Source organism: Triticum urartu, chromosome 7A, assembly GCF_056163025.1.
Source record: "Triticum urartu cultivar PI428250 chromosome 7A, HENAU_Tu73, whole genome shotgun sequence".
Classification (NCBI taxonomy): domain Eukaryota; kingdom Viridiplantae; phylum Streptophyta; class Magnoliopsida; order Poales; family Poaceae; genus Triticum; species Triticum urartu.
In genome coordinates, this window is record NC_141879.1 from 698,820,355 (window position 1) to 698,839,668 (window position 19,314).

Sequence of the window (19,314 nt, forward strand, 5' to 3'; positions counted from 1 at the left end):
GTGATATTTTTCAATGGCCACTAGGTGTATTGTGCAGGTTGATTTCATGAAATTGCAGGGGTGTATCTGTAAATGTTCAACAGCTGACTGGTCTAGCTGGCGCCGATTGGCGGCGTCTGAATATCTTAGGACTAAACTTGCACATTGTGTGCAAGTTTTAGGACTAAATACTGCATTTTTGCACGTTTTAGAACTAAACCATCACATCTTAGACAAGTTGTAGGACCTTTGGTGCTTTTACCTCCTTCGGAAATACAGGGCAGCAACGAATCCGGATGGGCACCAGGCAGGCAGGATAAAGTCCTAGTGCCCGTACACCACATCACTTTTTCGGTTGGGAATGCCATTATTTTATGCATAGCTGGGTAAGGACACATGGACAGGGGGCATATGCCCCGGGGTAAGGGAAAATGTTGAACAAGTATTTATAAAATGTTGAACGAGTATTTAGAAAAAATGTTGATCATGTATATAACAATATTGAACAAGTATTAGAAAAAAAGTGGATCATGTATATAAAAATGTTGAACAAGTATTAAAAAAATTAGATGTGTATTAGAAAAATGTTGTTGAAGTATACAAAAAATTTAGAATAACAACCAAAAGAAAAAGAAAACCAAAAATAGAAAATAAACAAAATAAAAAAGAAATGAGAAAATTGAAGAAACAAATGAAAAATGGAGAAGAAAAATGAAAAAATAACTAAAAAAACTGGCTTGAATCGTCTCAAGTACGACACGACACGTGTTGTCGGCTGAGATGTAGAGGCTGAGGAAGCCGAACTCGACCATGACGTCCGGGCGCGGGTCACAGGGCTCCAGCCACGCCGGCTCCTGGGAGCTCATGAAGTTGGCCATCCACACGCCGGGGGTGACAGTGCCGCGGAATGAGACACGCATGTCCCGCCGCCCGAGCCGCCGGGTCATCTTGTCGGTGGACATCGCCACATAGCTGATCCACCGGTTGCGCCCGCTGGTGGAGACCTCCATGGTGGGCATGGTCATCACGTTCGGCGCCGCGTAGGCGTAGATGTACTTGATCACCTCGTACAGGCGCCGACCATGCCCACCTCCTCCAACATCCTCTCTTTGTCGTACTTGCAGTTGAGGTACCAGCGCGACGCACGGTCGAGGTCGAATCCCTTGTAGCAGGTGTCCACAGGCTCACCGTACCGGCCACCTAGCTCCGCAGCGCCGGCGCCGGGCCATCGAGGCCGAGCAGCCCCTCCCAGTCGCCGTACCCCTGGAGCTATCTCCACATGCCCGCGACGGACGCCACTCGCATCGCTGCGATCGCCGACGTCTAGGTGATATTCTTCAATGGCCACGAGGTGTACTGTGCGGGTTGATTTCATGAAACTGCAAGGGTGTATCTGCAAATGTTTAATAGCTAACTGGTTCGGTCCTGCTGGCGCCACTTGCCTGCGTCTGACTGGCTTAGGACTAAACTTGCACATTGTGTGCAAGTTTTAGGACTAAATAGTGTATTTTTGCATGTTCTAGGACTAAACCATTACATCTTAGACAAATTGTAGGACTTTGATGCTTTACCTCCTCCGAGAATACAGGGCAGCAGCAAATCCCGATGGGCACCGGGCAGGCAGGATAAAGTACTAGTGCGCGTCCACCACATGATTTTTGCCCACCTGAAAATCAGGGGGGCAGGTTTTGTTAGATGGAAGCAGCCCACAATACCCTGTGCGTTTAGCATATTTGATTGATTGGCGCCTTTTCATGCAGGTGATCTTGTGTCCGTCCGAGTACTTGCTAAATGGGAACTCACTTTACTGGCAGTACTACTACGGTCGGCTTTTATTCGAACGTCCTCGACACGAGAATCACATTTCTGCAGACAGGAAACTTCTAGTGGAGAGGAATGAATTGCAACCTGTATTTCTTTTTCCTCTTTGGACAAGACACTGCAACCTGTACATTGGACTGCTTGTGAGCCTCAAGCATCTCTAGCAGACCCCGTATAATGCCCCGATCCACCAAATAACCACCAAAATACGGGCTCGCACGAAAAGAAACAGTCTGATCCGATACTGTAAGGCGTCGGACTCGTAAAAAATTTTGAGGGGCGCGGTAAAATTCCACCTTCAACCTACGAAAACACAGGTTTCCCCCTCGACCCATCTCAGAAAAGCAGTTGGCGGGAGGGACATTCAACCCGCGCGCATTCCCCACCCCCTTCCGCAGCCGCCCGCCATCGGTTCCGCCCGACCGCCGCAGGTGATTCAGGCCATATCTGCGGACGGAATCACGTCGCCGGGGCGCCTCTCACCCGGTTCCACCTAGCCACTTCACTGGCTCCCTGGATCAGCCGAACCGAGCCGTCCCGAGTCGCCATCGCCGCCCCGTGACCGACCGCCGCAGAGCCACCGCCTCGAGCTGCCGGTGAGTACTTGTGCTTGTGCTTTCGGATGCGATATGCATAGTTGGTTCATGCGGTGTTTGTATTTGTGACTTTAGATGGAATTGAGCCCTCGCGAGAGGTTTTTGCTCAAGGATTCGGATGAATCGGATGTTGAGACGCTGCTTGAGAACCATCGGCAGCAGATGTTGGTGATAGCCCTCGTCGTGAAGCAGCACGATGATGAGAACCGAAAGAGACGGCGAGGATCGACCGTCGGCCGTCTTTGCATTCCTCACAACCACCATCGGCAGAATATTCCGTTTTACAGTTCCGCTATGCGGAGTCTGCTCGGCCGCCGCTCGGCCGGCCCGCAAAACCGTTTTTCCGCAAACTGTCAATGAGTTTTGCGGGTCGCCGATATACGGGGTGTGCTATAGATGCTCTATGTTGAGCTGCACATGTTCTTGTTGAGTTGCTTCTTGGACAGTTGTGTCTCTCTTTATAATATTTTGTCAAATTTATTTTCGCCTCCACACTAGCAGATTACCTGGAGTTTAGGCTAATCATTTTCTTATCGCCTAATATTCTAATCATTGTGTTCTTAATAAGACCAAACTTTGTGTGTATAGGACATGGTTAATTCATTATTACTCTATCCAATGAGAGTGCAATAATATTGTTCTATGTTTGTATTTCCCTTTCTTGCATCGTTGGTTTTGCTTTATTGGATACATTGTCCATTGGCGTCCTTTGGTTTTGTTATTCCTTTCTTGATTTTGATCATTTTGTGACTGCAGATGACGATTAAGACAAAAAATGGTCTGTGCACATGGCACTGTTGTGGAGGGATCAACAAGGGGGCCATCAAGCATACCGACTTAGTGGTGTTTGATACAGAATTTGGTTTAGCTTCATGCTCCATTCCTCTCTACATAACTTCCCACAACAGATTGCTGTATTTGCCTCTCCTTGTTTCTGTTCATTCCAGCTACGCATTACCTATATTGTCTGCTGGGAGATCATGTAAGTGAGTAGATACCTGCCGAACCAGCAAAGCACTAAATGGATGTGTTGGTATGTCAAGAAACTACATACTTTTTCCCTGAAGCATGGGTGGAGGCCAGAAACATTATTCATTTCGGTGTGTAGTCAATATACCTCTTCTATCAATCTATTTCCTCTTTTTATGTCGAAGCACTGTATGTTGTTTTAGACAAATAATGTTGCGTTATCCTCTCTTTCTATATTCATCGGAGATAATGTTTCTTTTCACGTACTTCTAAGGTACCACTTAAATCCATACCTTGGTGTAAACCCCGTAGGTACACTTTGATTATCTGGTTAGTTCCTGTACACAAAGAAATACCAGCCAAAAAGAAAAATTCCAATCAAGACTGAAAATCCCTTTTTTTTCTAAGTCGGCATTATATTGATAAAGCTAGAGAGTCATACAAGGTCTCCCGGATACAACCCGGAGCGGGATGAAAAACGCACAGCAAATTAAAGTTCTTACAAGAATTGGCCAAAACATGGGCCACTGCATTACAATGCCGACAAGTAAAAGTCATGGTCACTTGTTTGATCACCCGCAAGAAAAAATGGTTGCTTGTTTGATATAAACCATAGAGCCCTCGTTGATCCCAGATGGAGTTAATCCGTTGTACCAAAGAGAGGCAATCTGAGGCGAATATCACGTGCGTGAATTGCTTGTCTCGAGCCATTGTTACCACTCGATGGCGCGCAAATGCTTCCTTCTTCGGATCCAAGAATCCAGAATTGGCTCAGAATATGCCACGAGGCAATTTCCTTCATGATCAAGAGCCACCACTCATAAACCAGTTTTTGTTGATATTAGCAAAAATAGCAGCATCGGAATAAAATTGAGCCATACCTGCCGGCGGCGGAAAGCAACTGGAGCTAGAAGCATGAGTCTCACGTCTTTTAGCTAGCATTGGCTTGTATAAATGCATCAGTATCATCTCAACATAAGCACGGACCTTCGCAATAGAAACACGTGTATGATGATAAACAACTTATTTTCTTGCCACATTTCGGGCTTTCCATATGTGCCATACCGTCACAGCAAGAACAGTGGCTTTCCGGTTGGAAGATCAAAGGACAAAGTCAAATAACCACTGCATGGGTGAGCGAAAATTATGAGCGGCACAAATTAACATCAAAGCAAAGATTTTTACCCCATCCCATATGGCATGAGCATGGGGACAAAATAGGATTGCATCCTCAATACTTTTCGGTCTACAACAAAAGCATTGGAGCAGGTACTTGCCGCTGAAGAAGTTGTTCGCCGGAAGGCAAATAATTAAGTGTGAAACGCCATAAGAGAATCTTCATTTTATCAGCAGATTTGATCGGCCATATGGATTTTCAAATTTTCTCTTATGTTGCTCTATCATAAGAATGGCCAATCCTTTGAGTTTAACGCCAAAGCCCGTCACATGCCTTTGGAATCATTACAGCAGGCATCAAAGAAAAAATGACGGTTCACCTTCTCCCCTGGGCTTGACACGCCTCTGCGAGCCGCCGTGTCGAAAAATGACTTACGCGGCAAACCATAATCCAAATCGGCATAAACATTGTTGCTTTGCTAATCTTTACCTACTATAATAAAGCAGCGATTGCTTTTGGTTGTACGTCGTCAGCATTTTTGCAAAACAGTCCTTCTATTTCTTTGAAATAAACCCGCAGTCTCTGTTTAAGTGGCACTCTGAAAAAGGTTTTATTTTTACCTAAACACCCCCACATTTGTTAAAAATTATGCCCACGACCCTATCTCTTATTGGACTGGCTCACCACCGCGCATCTCGCCGCTTATCATGTCGTTCTGCACCGCGGGGCACGCGCCGCCGGTGCCGCGGCGGGCGTCCGCGCCGAGGCGGGGCACCGGCTGGAGCACGGCATGCACTCGACGGACACCGGAGCGAAGCGTGTTTGAGGCGCGAGAGGCGGGAGGCTGGATCTCGACGCGGCTCCTCTTCACACACAGCCCAGCCGCCGCCCCGCTGCCATGAACAGCCCAGCCGCGGAGAGGTGTGAGATCCGGGGCGGGGAGGGAGAAGCGAGCTTACGGCTTCGTCCTCGCTCGTGGATGCGTAGACGAACAGAAGGCAAGCGTTTGTCTCCTTCGGTCTCGATGCGGACGAGCAGCTGCGGCTAGGCCCTCGGCGCAACGTGCAGGCGAGCGGGCGTGCAGTGGCTAGGTGTGATGCGCACCACGCGCGAACCAGTGCGGTCACGCGGCGAGCAGAGTGTCCTGGCGAGCGGGAAGCTTGGGGGTCAACGCATCCTGGCGAACGGTCGTTGTTGCGCTCGAGCGCTGCTCCCTCGCGCTGGAAGAAAGTTCGGCGGCAACTCTCCAGGGACTTGTGGCGGGGCGACACGGATCCGACAGGGACGGCCTGGATCTGGACAGGGTTGAGGAGGGCGCGGCTCCCAGGGTTGGACTGTTGGACTTGAGCTCGATGCAACATCCATGGCAGCTCGCGGTCCTGTAGCAACGAGAAGAGAGAGGGAGTTAAGAGAGAGAGAGAGAAGAAAGAGGAAGGAGGAAGAGGAAGGAGAAGGGAGCAGAGGCAGGGTGCTCGCCGGCGCACGCGGCTCGGGGAGGCTCGGGCGCTCGTGCAGCTCCATGGGAGGAGCTCATGGATGGCCGGATGGATGGATAAGAGGAAGGATAGCAGCGCCGCTGGGAGGAATGGCAACGTGGATAACGTCCACACAATGAGAAGCTCTCGGTGGGGATTCTTGGTATGGAATGTGGATTGCTTTAATGGCTGCACTGATGAGTGACGAGAAGCTGCTGGATGTTGCTATGCGTGCTAGCAGCCAAGCATCCATTGCAAATTTTTTTCTAAATGAGCACCGATATAATTACTTGTTGTTATTTATTGTTACTGTCATAGTTTTTTCTAACGCAGTATAGACGCAAGCACCCACATATACACGCATCTAATTATTGCTATGAACGCACACACACTTATCCTACTCATATGAGCACCTCCGAAAGACTGAGCCGGCATATTATCTTGAGATTTAGGTGGCTCATCGTCGACGGGAACGTCTCCTCCCACTGAAACGTATTACTGAAAATCCTGGAATAAATTCAGGAATAATGTGAGACCAGAACTTGAACCCTGGTGGGCTCAAGATACCACTGTCCCTCTAACCATCCAACCACAGATTAGTCCGCATTACTGTCATAGTTTAATGTTCATGCCTACTACATCATCATATACAATAATTAAAAATGGATGAAATATTAGAAATAAATATTTCTAAAGGGGAAGATATTTGGAGCCCACGTGACTTGCTAACAATTAACATATCCTCAACTCTGGATGTCATTGACGTTGTTGGTGAAATAGGGAGGGATGAAGAGTAGAGAGAATGTGACAACAGTGCATCTTGCTCGCGTCTTGTTTTGTCGCGCACGCCAGCTGGGGGGAGGGGTCCGTTTTACCATCTCTACCGCCGCTCTGCGTGCCCCAATCCTGATCCCCAACGAGGCCCGATGATGATGTCCAGAGAAGTGGCCATGTTGGCGTGGGGTGTGTGCTCCTACTGCTGGTTGTAACGTGTCAACAAAAGAGCTCCAGGCATTGTAAACTCTTTATATTCTGACCATCATATTTTTGAAGTGGGAAAGTTAAAATATGAATTAATGTTAATAGGGATTTCGAGGTAGAGAAGGAGGACAATAGGGCAAGACAAACGGAAATAAATGGACGCATGGACGGTTAACAATGTCTCTCGTTGCAACGCACAGGCATTTGTGCTAGTCTAATCAATAAGCCGGCAACTTTTATTGAATATTCATCACATGTACTACTTAGGCAGGTTAGGATCTCATCCATGACATCTCACGATTCCTCTGGCTAGGTCTTTGGCCGAGTGGATGGGATGGGGGCGGGACCGGGGGAAACCCTTGGCCATCGGCGGAGGCCACGACAATGGCGGTGCCTTTGCTGGACGTCGGTTCCCTTCTTGGAGGCCTTGTCGAGGTCCTCTCCCATCTTTCATTGTGCTCTCCTTTTGGGCGAAAGCTCTAGTTCCCCTTGTGGGCGACGGCGTCGTACCCTCGTCATGCTCCTTCTTGAAGGCGTCGCCTCGGGTTCCAGGAAGCACGGTGGGCGCTTTGCGGTGCGTGTGAGGTGTTTGGCGGCGGCAATGTGTGCAACGTTTCATCTATTCTACCGCCGGTCTTCATCTTGTGGTAGCGCTCCTTCGGCTTGGGGATGGACTGGCATAGGTGGTGGTCGTCATTTGGCGTCATGGTGGCGTCGATGGCGGAGGAACCTGCCAAGGTTGGTACCTTAATCTACTCTGAAGATGGACAAGTGGAAGATGGTGGTGACGACACATGTGAGTGCGTCGGACTGGATTGTGCCCCAGACCCGGTATGTGGCTCGGTCGGGGCTTCCAGCTTTAGATGTTAGGCTTAGGTGAGAGGACTGTGTATATGGCCCAGCTTGCACCCCTTCATCATATGGATAGGAGTAGCGGCATAGGTTGCCAAGATGACGGATTCAGACATATTGTTGTACTACTTTGTAAGGTCCTCGAGAATAATCAATAAAATGGCCGCATGCATCTCCCAGATGCAGAGGCCGGGGGTCATCCTCCTTTTCTAAAAAAAATCAGTTTCCAAGTTCTCCTAGAACCTCGCTTCCGGCCCTGCCGCCGCCGCACCTGTGCCACCGCCGTGCACCTGCCGTTGCCGCTGCCGCAACCGATTTGCCGTTGCCCCCCCCTGACAGCAGCCGCCTCCCTACTTCCCCATTCTCTTCTTACTGCCGCCACATCTCTTTCTTCTCTGTGTCTTCTTCTTCTACCACCCCCACTCACCCTTCCCTTTGGTGCTATGGCCTCCCCACACTCCACCATCTCCGGCGGTTCCAACCCGTTCGCCGGCCCCGATCCACCCTCCGCCCAAGAAGTTCGCGACGTGAACATCATTGAGCATGTCCTTGTTCGTCTTTCTCAAGATGACTCCTCCTACTACTCCTGGAAGACTTACTTCCATCTCCTCCTACGTGAGTACCGTCTCCAAGAGCACATCGACGGCTCCATGGATGGGGACGCCATGCGCCACGACCCAGAGTGGTCGGCCATTGAGGCTTCACTCATCCGCTCGTTTTATTTGACAGTATCAACCAACTTGTTTCACACTGTGATGCAGGACGATGATGATGCATACACGGTCTGGACTAAGCTCAACGGGCTCTTCACCGACAATCGCCTCCAACAGCTTGTGTTCCTACAACAAGAGTTCTTTGGATGCCATCAAAACGACTCGTCCATTGACGAGTTTTGTACACGCTGAAACGACTCTTTGATGAGCTCTGCGACATCAGCGAGAAGGTTTCCGACGAGCTCCTACTCGGCACGCTCACGGGTGGCCTCAACGACGAGTTCAGTTATGCAGCATCCAACCTCACACTGGTTCCCGAGCCAACCTTTCCCAAGGTCGACAGCCGATTGCAAGATATGCTAGAGATGCTCACAGCCCGACCCATAAAATTTTTATGGGCGGCCCGTAAACCGCCCCCGACTCCCTCTTATATACCGGAGCGGCCCCGTTTTAGGGTTCACATCCAGCATTCCCGTATCCCCCTCCGCCGCAAATCGGGGTACTCCGGCGAGAAATCCTTCACAGTCTGGCCGCTGTTTGCCGCGCGCGTAGAGAGCGAAAGCTCGCCCGGATGTCGAGCGCGGGTCATAGGACGGGTGGTCAAGGGGTGCGCGGCGGCTCGCCGCCCCGCAAGCGCAGCCCTGGCGACGAGGTGGAGAGCTCCTCCCTCCGCCCGCCGGTGGAGGAGTGGGGCAAGATGTAGGCTCAGGACCGCAGCACGCTCTCCCGCAGCACATGCCGACGGGTGTTGAGCAACTTCGACCGCCTCGACCGGATCTTCTCGCCTGCGGTCAAGCGACTCCGAGTGGCGGAGCACGCGTGGTTCGACGTGAAGGTGGCGGCCGCCGCGGAGACGAAGCTGCCGCGGCGGGGGTGGCAGCGGCGAAGGAGGAGTACAACCTGCCGTTCATCCTCTCCAACTCTCTGATGGAGTACCACCTCCATGTTAAGAAGCCCGGTGATGATGATGAGTAGATTTAGGTTTTATTATGTTTTCATGCTAGTATGAACTCTGTCTTTCGTATGAACTCCGGCAATGTAACGTGGTGTGAACTGCTAGTTTAAATTATGTGGTATGTGTATACTGGATCTGTTCTTTCTCGCCATCCGCGGTATCATAAATTTGGTTTACAGGATTCTGTACGAAATTTGCGGCACCACGGTTTGCGCCAAAATCAATATATTTCTTTGTTATAACCCATACAAAGAAGAAAGAACGTCATGTGAAAACCTCTCAAAAGCGTTTTGCACGCCGGTCTTTGTGCTCCTCGTCAACCGCCAAGGTACGGAAAATAATGACCGTGACCATGTCGACAACCAAAGCACGGGTGATATGACAGTGAACAGCATGTGCAGCTTCAGATTGCGACGACATTGAGTCACCGCCCATGGCGCGGACAAAGGCTCCAGTTGCATAAAGTGAGTGGCGAGGCAAATGTACTTGTACCACTGAAGAGTAAGATGGCAGGAGGGCCGATTACGCGGGAGAAGATACATGTATTTGTTTTCCTCCAATATTTTAGACGGACTCAAGATGGATAGACATGGGAACAAATCTGAAGTCATATCACACTCACATTAACATCCCAAGCTGGTGGACTATATATAGGACTTCTATACCTCTTGTGTTTGAGTAAGTCATTCAAAAAATGTTTATTTGTTCTGTGACTAGACTACAGAATCATGTGACCATCCTACTTGCATGTTTAGGTTAGTCTCCAACTTCCTAACAGAAGAACTTAGTATACATGGTATGCCAGTTGTCTCGTATGTATCATCACGCCAAATTCATTGCATCATGGAAGACGCGTGAAACGTGAGAACTGATTCCTTTTAGCTATCCTTTTTAGCTTCCTTTCAAGAACATCATAGCATCTATGTGATGGTATTAAACAAGGTGATGCAGAGCACCCTACGGACATCATCTATACCAATATAAAAAGACTCAAAGGGGCAGATCCAATTAATCTCGACCATCAAATCATATCAATCCAACGACCTAGATTGCTTCAATGTCGAGCGCTCAACACGTTTAGCATGCAATTAATTTCATGCCAAATATAATGCTAATCACATAATAACACACAAATAATATTCTACTTAATATCTGCATGCATTTAATATACTTTCAAATTAACGTGCATTACACGTACACATTGACTAGTCATGTCAAGAGTCCATTTATGCAAGTGACACGTATGACATCTACTTCACATACATAAAAGTGAATTATCCTCTTTACACGTGCTCACTTGACCACTTCGAGAATGGTATACTACTTGACACTTCTTCTATTTGCATGCATAGGTATGATCGAAGCACCATAGATGACGAGGAGGAGTGCCAGCACAACAGTACAACTACACCATCTACAAGGAAAACTTGGAAGAGAAGGACGAAGAAGCATGGACAAGCTTCTGAAAAGCCTAGAACTTCCGACGAAGGAATAAACGGAAGCAGAATCTCGTTGGATTTACTAGTTTCTTTCATTCATTCATTCAGGTGAATGAAGAGCAAGAAAGCAACTCAATCGCTAGCTGAAATTTGTAGACGGTGACGGAAGTTGACTTGGTTCGATCCGTCGGAGAAGAGCTAGCCAAGATCAGGGTCAACTGAACAACTAAGTATTGGCACGATCGACGCAATCAATTACGGCAGTCAAGTCCACGAAGACACGTGCACCATCTTTTTTCTTCTTTTTTTGCGATTCGATTCGATTCCTACGCTACGTGCGCACCACTACTTATATAGCATTGCAAAAAAAGTATATAGTACGTACTAATTAATGTCGTGCAAATCAATCTGTGATTGGATGGTTAGATGAACTGTGGTATCCTCAGCCCATCAGGGTTGAAATCCTGATGTTCGCATTTATTTTTGGATTTATTTAAAGATTTCCGATGATGCGCATTCAGTGGGAGAAGACGTTCCTGTCGACGATGAGGTGCCTACGGTGACTTTATAAATTTCAAGATGATATGCTGGCTCAATTTTCGGAGGTGCTCATAGGGATAGGGTGTGCGTGTGTTCATTCATAGGGGTGAGTGTATGCGCATATATATGAGCGCTTGCGTCTGTATTGTGTTAAAAAAACTAATTAACGCCGTTTCCATGCTACGTCCTGCATCAACCTAATCTGCTGCCTACCTAATTACTACCTCACTTTTTTCTCTCTTTCTTCGTTCTCTCGGGCTGACGTCGTCGACTCGTTCCCAGATCGGGCGTCCTCACCCTAACCATCGCCATGTTCCTAGTTAACCGCGCTCGTGTCTTTCACCATGACCACCACGCTACTCACGCTCGTACTGCACCTGATAGCTAGGGTTTAAGAGCATCTAACAACATCATATTCAGATTCTACACATTTTTCTAATCAATTTCATATATAACATTTCAGAATTGCAATTAGGGTTTAAAAGATACGGATGTTAAAAAAAGCCTTCAAACTCACTTAAAGAAGAACCACGGGTTGATTAACCAAAAGAACAAGGGGTGTTCTGGAAAATAGTGAACTGTTTTTTTCTCACTAAAATATACTATGGTAACAATGAGATTAACCAGACTTTGCTGAATTTATCCAATTACAATTGTGAAAAAAGAATCATATGAGAATTGGTATATTTCTTCATCAACACATTCCAAGAACATTGTATGGCAACTGAAAACTGATTGAAATCTTTCCTTAACTGATTCAGAGTACAAGCCAGGATACATATAGGAGGGCCACGCCCAACAAAACAGATTACGTGCGCCTAGTCGTGCGCAGATCGTGGGGAGACCGGGTGGACCAAGTCTCCTGTCTAACACCCCCCCCCCCCCCCCCCCCGCAGTGTCATCGGCGGGCTCGACGACGTTGAGACTGGCACAAATGTCGACGAAGACTGCGGTTGGTAGTCCCTTGGTGAAGATGTCAGCAAATTGTGCGCTGGTTGGAACATGAAGGACTCGGACATCACCTAGAGCTACCTTTTCTCTAACAAAGTGAATATCTATCTCTATGTGCTTTGTACGACGATGCTGGACAGGATTACAAGACATGTAAACGGCAGAGATATTATCACAGTACACGACAGTATCTTGGTGAAGAGGGCGATGCAGCTCTTGGAGAAGTTGAGGAAGCCACACTGTTTCGACGACAGCATGTGCAATGGAGCGGTACTCGGCTTTAGCAGATGACCTGGAAACAGTGAGCTGTCTCTTTGACGACCATGACATCAAGTTATCACCCAAGTATACACAATAGCCAGAAGTAGATCTACGAGTATCTGGACATCCAGCCCAGTCTGCATCAGAGTATGCGGTAAGGGAAGTTGGTGCGGATGGTGAAATGGAAAGACCATGATTGAGAGTACCCTTGAGATAACGCAAGATACGTTTGACATGATTGAAGTGAGGGAGGCGAGGGTCATGCATATACAAACAAGCTTGTTGGACAGCGTATGTAATTTCTGGACGAGTATGGGTCATGTATTGAAGAGCACCGGTGATGCTACGGTAGAGAGTAGGATCAGAATATGGGTCACCTTCAGCGGAAAGCTTTGAACCGAGGGCAGCAGGTGTGGAGGAAGGATGGCAGTCGGACATATCGGCTTTAGAAAGAAGATCGAGGACATACTGACGTTGAGAGAGAAAGAGGCCGGAAGGGGATCGAGTCACGACAATTCCAAGAAAATGGTGGAGAGCACCGAGGTCAGTCATGCAAAACTCATGATGGAGAGAGGTAATAATGTGGTTAAGAAAAGATGGAGAAGAGGCGGTGAGCACAATGTCATCGACATAGAGAAGGAGGTAAGCAGTGTGAGACTGCGATTTGAGGATGAAGAGAGAAGAGTCCGAACGAGAGGGAATGAAACCTAGAGTTTGAATAAAAGTGGCAAAGCGATGAAACCAAGCACGTGGCGCCTGTTTTGGAGCGTACAACGATTTGTTCAAACGACAAACGTGATCGGGAAATGATGAGTTAATGAAACCGAGTGGCTGGCGACAGAAAACAATCTCATTGAGTGAACCGTGAAGAAAGGCTTTCTTGACATCTAATTTGTGAATAGGCCAGGAAGAAGAGATGGCAAGGCTGAGGACAACACGAATCGTACTTGGTTTAACCACCGGAGAGAACATTTCATCGTAGTCAATGCCGGCTTGCTGAGAGTCACCGCGACACACCCACCTAGCCTTGTAACGAGATAATGAGCCGTCAGAGTTAAACTTATGACGAAAGACCCATTTCCCAGAGACAACGTTGGCACCAGAGGGACGGGGAACAAGGGACCAGGTGTCGTTAAGAAGGAGAGCATCGTACTCTTCCTTCATGGCGTGAAGCCAATTTGGGTCGAGGAGTGCGGCTTTATAAGAAGAAGGGATGGGAGAAAGTGGGGTGGATGAGGCTGTGAGGTTGAGGCGTTTGACAGGGAGACCAAAACCAGCCTTGTCGCGTGTGCGCATGGTGTGGTCGTTTGTAGGAATAGGAACATGTACAACTGTTTTAGGCAATGGTTGCGGTGGGAGAGAAGGCGAAGGGCCAGAACACTGAGCCGGCGGTGCGTGTGGAGAGGCAGTGGAAGATGCGTGCATGGGTGTGGAAGATGCATGCGTTGGGGTTGGTGGAGTGGACGATGCATGTGGTGGGGTTGCGGGTGTAGTGGCGGGCCCCAGAGAAGCAGCGTTTGGGGCATGCAGTGGCATGGATGGTGTAGTGGCAGGCCAGGAGAATCAGCGTCGGGAGTGGCGGCAGGGAAATCAGCGTCGGGTTCGGTGCAATGATTGCGAGGAGGAGAGGGTGCGGATCCCGGAGAGGATGTGATGCCTGGCTGGGACAAGACCACGTGAACAGGACCATGCAGGCCATGCACATCGATCGGAGGAGAGCTGGGGCTGGTGTTTTTGGTGGCAGAAAGTGGGGCGGAAAAAATCTGGGGAGGAGTGGGAGTGGAAAGGGAAGACTGTTTCGTCGAATGTAACATGTCGAGAGAGAATGACGCGACCAGTCTGCAGGTCAAAGAAACGATAGCCTTTGTGAGACTCTGAGTGGCCAAGAAAGACACAAGGTAAAGAGCGAGGGGAAAGTTTGTGAGGCGTTGTGGCGCTGAGGTTTGGAAAGCAGAGACAGCCAAAAGTGCGGAGGCTATCATATGGTGGAGATGCAAGGAATAGGGATTCGTAGGGAGAAAATTTAGGGCATTTGGTAGTGGGGCAAATGTTGAGGAGATAGGTAGCGTGTCGGAGTGCTTCGACCCAAAATTTGGGTGGCATGGATGCTTGGATGAGGAGAGTACGAAGAATGTCATTGATAGTACGAAGTGAGCGCTCGGCTTTCCCGTTTTGTGAGGATGTGTAGGGGCAAGAAAAGCGTGGAAGAATGCCATGGTGCAGAAAGAACTCGCGATTGCGAGTGTTGTCAAATTCGCGTCCGTTGTCACATTGTAAGAAGTGAATGGGAAGATAGAAGTGAGTATAGACGTAGTTCTGAAAATTAACGAAAAGGCCATGAACTTCTGATTTGTTGCGGATAGGAAAAGACCATATATAGTGAGAGTAGTCGTCCACAAGGACAAGGTAGTATTTAAAGCCAGAAACACTAGGTATGGGAGAGGTCTAGAGATCACAATGCAACAACTCAAAAGGAAAAGTACTACTACTGATAGAGGTGCCAAAGGGCAGGCGAACATGTTTGCCCATTTGACATGCTAAACACAAAGTGCTGTCATGAGAAGCACGATCATGCGGAAGCTGGAATTCTTGAAGAAACTTGGACGTGGTACTGGCGTTGGGGTGACCAAAGCGGCGATGCCAGAGAGACACGGAGGCATTGATACGTCTCCAACGTATCTATAATTTTTGATTGCTCCATGCTATATTATCTACTGTTTTAGACATTATTGGGCTTTATTATCCACTTTTATATTATTTTTGGGACTAACCTATTAACGGAGGCCCAGCCCAGAATTGCTGTTTTTGCCTGTTTTAGGGTTTCAAGAAAAGGAATATCAAACGGAGTTCAAACGGAATGAAAGCTTCGGAAACGTGATTTTCTCATCAGATAAGATCCAGGAGACTTGGACCCTCCGTCAAGAAAGCCACGAGGTGGTCATGAGGGTAGGGGGCGCCGCCCCTAGGGCGCGCCCCCTGCCTCGTGGGCCCCTCGAAGCTCCACCGACGTACTTCTTCCTCCTATATATATCCACGTACCCCCAAACGATCGGGGACGGAGCAGAAACCTAATTCCATCGCCGCAACTTTCTGTATCCACGAGATCCCATCTTGGGGCCTGTTCCGGAGCTCCGCCGGAGGAGGCATCGATCACGGAGGGCTTCTACATCATCATCCAAGCCCCTCTGATGAAGTGTGAGTAGTTTACTTCAGACATACGGGTCCATAGCTAGTAGCTAGATGGCTTCCTCTCTCTTTTTGGATCTCAATACAATGTTCTCCCCCTCTCTCGTGGAGATCTATTCGATGTAATCTTCTTTTTGTGGTGTGTTTGTTGAGACCGATGAATTGTGGGTTTATGATCAAGTCTATCTATGAATAATATTTGAATCTTTTCTGAATTCTTTTATGTATGATTGGTTCTCTTTGCAAGTCTCTTGAAATTATCAGTTTGGTTTGGCCTACTAGATTGGTTGTTCTTGCCATGGGAGAAGTGCTTAGCTTTGGGTTTAATCTTGCGGTGTCCTTTCCCAGTGACAGAAGGGGCAGCAAGGCACGTATTGTATCGTTGCCATCGAGGATAACAAGATGGGGTCATGAAACTATCCCTCTACATCATGTCATCTTGCTTAAGGCGTTACTTTGTTTTTAACTTAATACTCTAGATGCATACTGGATAGCGGTCGATGAGTGGAGTAATAGTAGTAGATGCAGAATCGTTTCGGTCTACTTGTCTCAGACGTGATGCCTATATACATGATCATACCTAGATATTCTCATAACTATGCTAAATTTTGTCAATTGCTCAACAGTAATTTGTTCACCCACCGTAGAATACTTATGCTCTTGAGAGAAGCCGCTAGTGAAACCTATGGCCCCCGGGTCTCTTTCTCATCATATCAATCTCCATCGCTTTATTATTGCTTTGCTATTACTTTATTTACTTTGCATCTCTATACCAAAAATACCAAAAAAATATTATTTATCATCTCTATCAGATCTCACTTTCGTAAGTGACCGTGAAAGGATTGACAACCCCTAAGCGCGTTGGTTGTGTTGAGCTATTGTTTTTATGTAGGTACGAGGGACTCGAGCGTAGCCTCCTACTGGATTGATACCTTGGTTCTCAAAAACTGAGGGAAATACTTACGCTACTTTGCTGCATCATCCCTTCCTCTTCGGGGAAATTCAACGCAGTGCTCAAGAGGTAGCAGGCATGCATGGCGTGAGGTGTCGAAGAAGGTACGTCGCTGATGGTGTAGAGGTCGCCGGAGCTATTGTACCGAGCTATCACCGCCTTGCTGTGGAGGTCCTTCACAGAAAGACCAAACGGATCAAACTCCACAGAAACATGGTTACCGATTGTAAAACGGCGAACAGAAATCAATTTTTTGATGAGAGTAGGGGCTACCAGAACCTCGCGAAGAAGAAGCGGAGATCTAGAAGAAGGAAGAGTGGCTGAACCAACACAAGATACGGGTACAGTAGAGCCATCGCCGATGGTGATGGAAGGAAATAAAATAGATGGATGGAGAGAAGAAAGCGTACGACTAGATGCAGACATATGCATAGATGCACCAGAATCAAATATCCATTCTGTACCTGTGTCCTGAGTGGTAAGCGAGTTCAGAGCCGCAATGAGAGCAGCCTGGTCCCAGGTTGGCGGAGCTGAAGTCGAAGTAGATGTAGCCGGGTGGTATGTCGAGGAAGAAGGCTGCGCCGAGGGACCACCCACCTCCCAGCTCGGAACTGGAGGAGCGCCATAGGGATACATGGACGACGCCGTTGGTGTGGGAGTAGACTGGTACAGCGGCGCGCAGGCGGTGTAGGCGTGCGGCAGCGGCCGGGACCTGAGAAGACCAGGAGTGCCGACAGAGGGGCGCATGCTGGGCGCCCAGACTCCACTATAGGCGGGCGGCGCATCGTACGGGGACGGCGCAGTCCAAGGCATCGGCCAGGCTTGGACGAGCCCAGTCCACGGATCAGTGGGGGACGCCATGTGGAAGAAGCCGGCGAGGAAGACGTCGCGGGCGGCAGAGGTGGAGAAGATGCCGCGGGCGCCGACAGTGGTAGCGCCGAGGAAGACGAGCCCTGCTTCGGTGGACGGTAAATTGGGTTCTTACCCTTGTAGTTGGGGCTGGGGCACCATCCCGGCGGCGGTTGGGCGGCAGGCGGTGCCGGCGAAGGAGCGACTAGTGGGGGAGCGGAGCGCGCCGTGGTGTGGAAGAGGCGCGGAGCGCCAGTCTTGCGGGTCTGAGTCTGCTCCTCGAGTTGCAGCATCGAACGGGCCTCGGACAGGGTCGGGAGAGGACAGAGAAGCAGAATCAGAGACGCCTGTTGGGCGAACCGCTCGTCCAGGCCACCCATGAGGGCGTGAAGAAGAGCACGATCAGCAACCGTTTCTCTGAGCTCACGGAGTTCGTCACCGATGGCCTTGATCTGCTGGCAGAAGACGCCGACAGGGCGATCACCCTGGGTGACCGTGCGCAGCTCTGTGTTGAGGGCGGAGATGCGAGTGTCCTGATTGTCTTGAAAGAGACGACGGAGCTCCACCCAGATATCGCGCGCCGTCGCGCCGTCCTTGACGACGAGGTTGAAGAGCTCGGTGGAGATGCGCGTGTAGAGCCATTGGATGATGGCAAGATCATCTTTGAGCCAGCAAGGATTGTGAGGCTCCGAAGGCGAGTCATCGGAGAGATGATGGAGCAGAGAGCAGTGACCGAGGTGGATCTCGAACAGATGGCGCCAGTGATAGTAGTTCCGGCTATGGAGATCAACGACAATTGGGATGAATGGCGTGACATCGGTGATGGTGTCGCTGAAAGAGAGGGAGGAAGGGATAGTCAGGGTGGTGGTGGAGGAGGTGGCGGGAGTAGTTTGGTTGCCGGCGGCGTGCTAGGAGGGGTTGCCGTCGCCAGGGTTGGTCATGGTGAGGGAAGTTTAGGAGAGGATCGGGGGATAATCTGATACCATGAAAACTGATTGAAATCTTTCCTTGACTGATTCAGAGTACAAGCCAGGATACATATAGGAGGGCCACGCCCAACAGAACAGATTACGTGCGCTAGTCGTGCGCAGATCGTGGGGAGACCGGGTGGACCAAGTCTCCTGTCTAACAGCAACAAACATCCCACTATCAAAAACATTTTGCATGCCAAAGCACACGTGTTCGATGGCAGTAAATAACAGTTGTAGCTTTGGAGTATGACACTATTGACTCGTCGTTCGATGGCGCAAACACAGGCTCGATCCCAATTGATAAAGAGATTGGCGGGGTGAATGGGCTCTTTACCACTAAAGAGCAAGATGGCCGGAGGGATTAGGTGGAAGAAGACACATGTATTTGTTTTCCTCCAATATTTTAGATGGACTTAACATGGGTAGAGAGGGAGCAAATCTGAATTCATACACATTGACTTCCCAAGCCGGTGGAGTATATATAGCACATCTATACATCGCATGCCTTTGTTAGCTCTTTTCAGGAAGAAAAGGATAAAATATGATCATGGGATATGTGTTGAGCAAGTCATTTAAGAAATGTTTATTTAATTATGTGACTGGACTGCGGAATCATCTGACCATCCTACTTGCATGTTTAGGTTAATCTCCGTCTTCCAAGTAGAACAACGTAGTATGCATGGTATACTTGTTCTCTCCTGTGTACC

The 19,314-nt window shown here is 48.9% G+C and overlaps 2 protein-coding genes across 2 annotated transcripts; one reads left to right on the forward strand and one right to left on the reverse strand.

The window, feature by feature from the left end:
• Positions 1 to 8,233: 8,233 nt before the first annotated feature.
• Positions 8,234 to 8,695, forward strand: LOC147961735 (uncharacterized). Its single transcript, XM_087533919.1, has one exon. The coding sequence runs from the start codon at positions 8,234 to 8,236 to the stop codon at positions 8,693 to 8,695; it is 462 nt and encodes a 153-aa protein (XP_087390045.1).
• An 8,228-nt stretch (positions 8,696 to 16,923) lies between these two features.
• On the reverse strand, positions 16,924 to 17,600 carry LOC147961736 (uncharacterized). The gene is made up of 2 exons (XM_087536270.1): positions 17,252 to 17,600; positions 16,924 to 16,961 (listed from the first exon to the last, which is right to left on the reverse strand). The coding sequence occupies exons 1-2, from the start codon at positions 17,598 to 17,600 to the stop codon at positions 16,924 to 16,926; spliced, it is 387 nt and encodes a 128-aa protein (XP_087392396.1).
• Between the last annotated feature and the right edge of the window lie 1,714 nt (positions 17,601 to 19,314).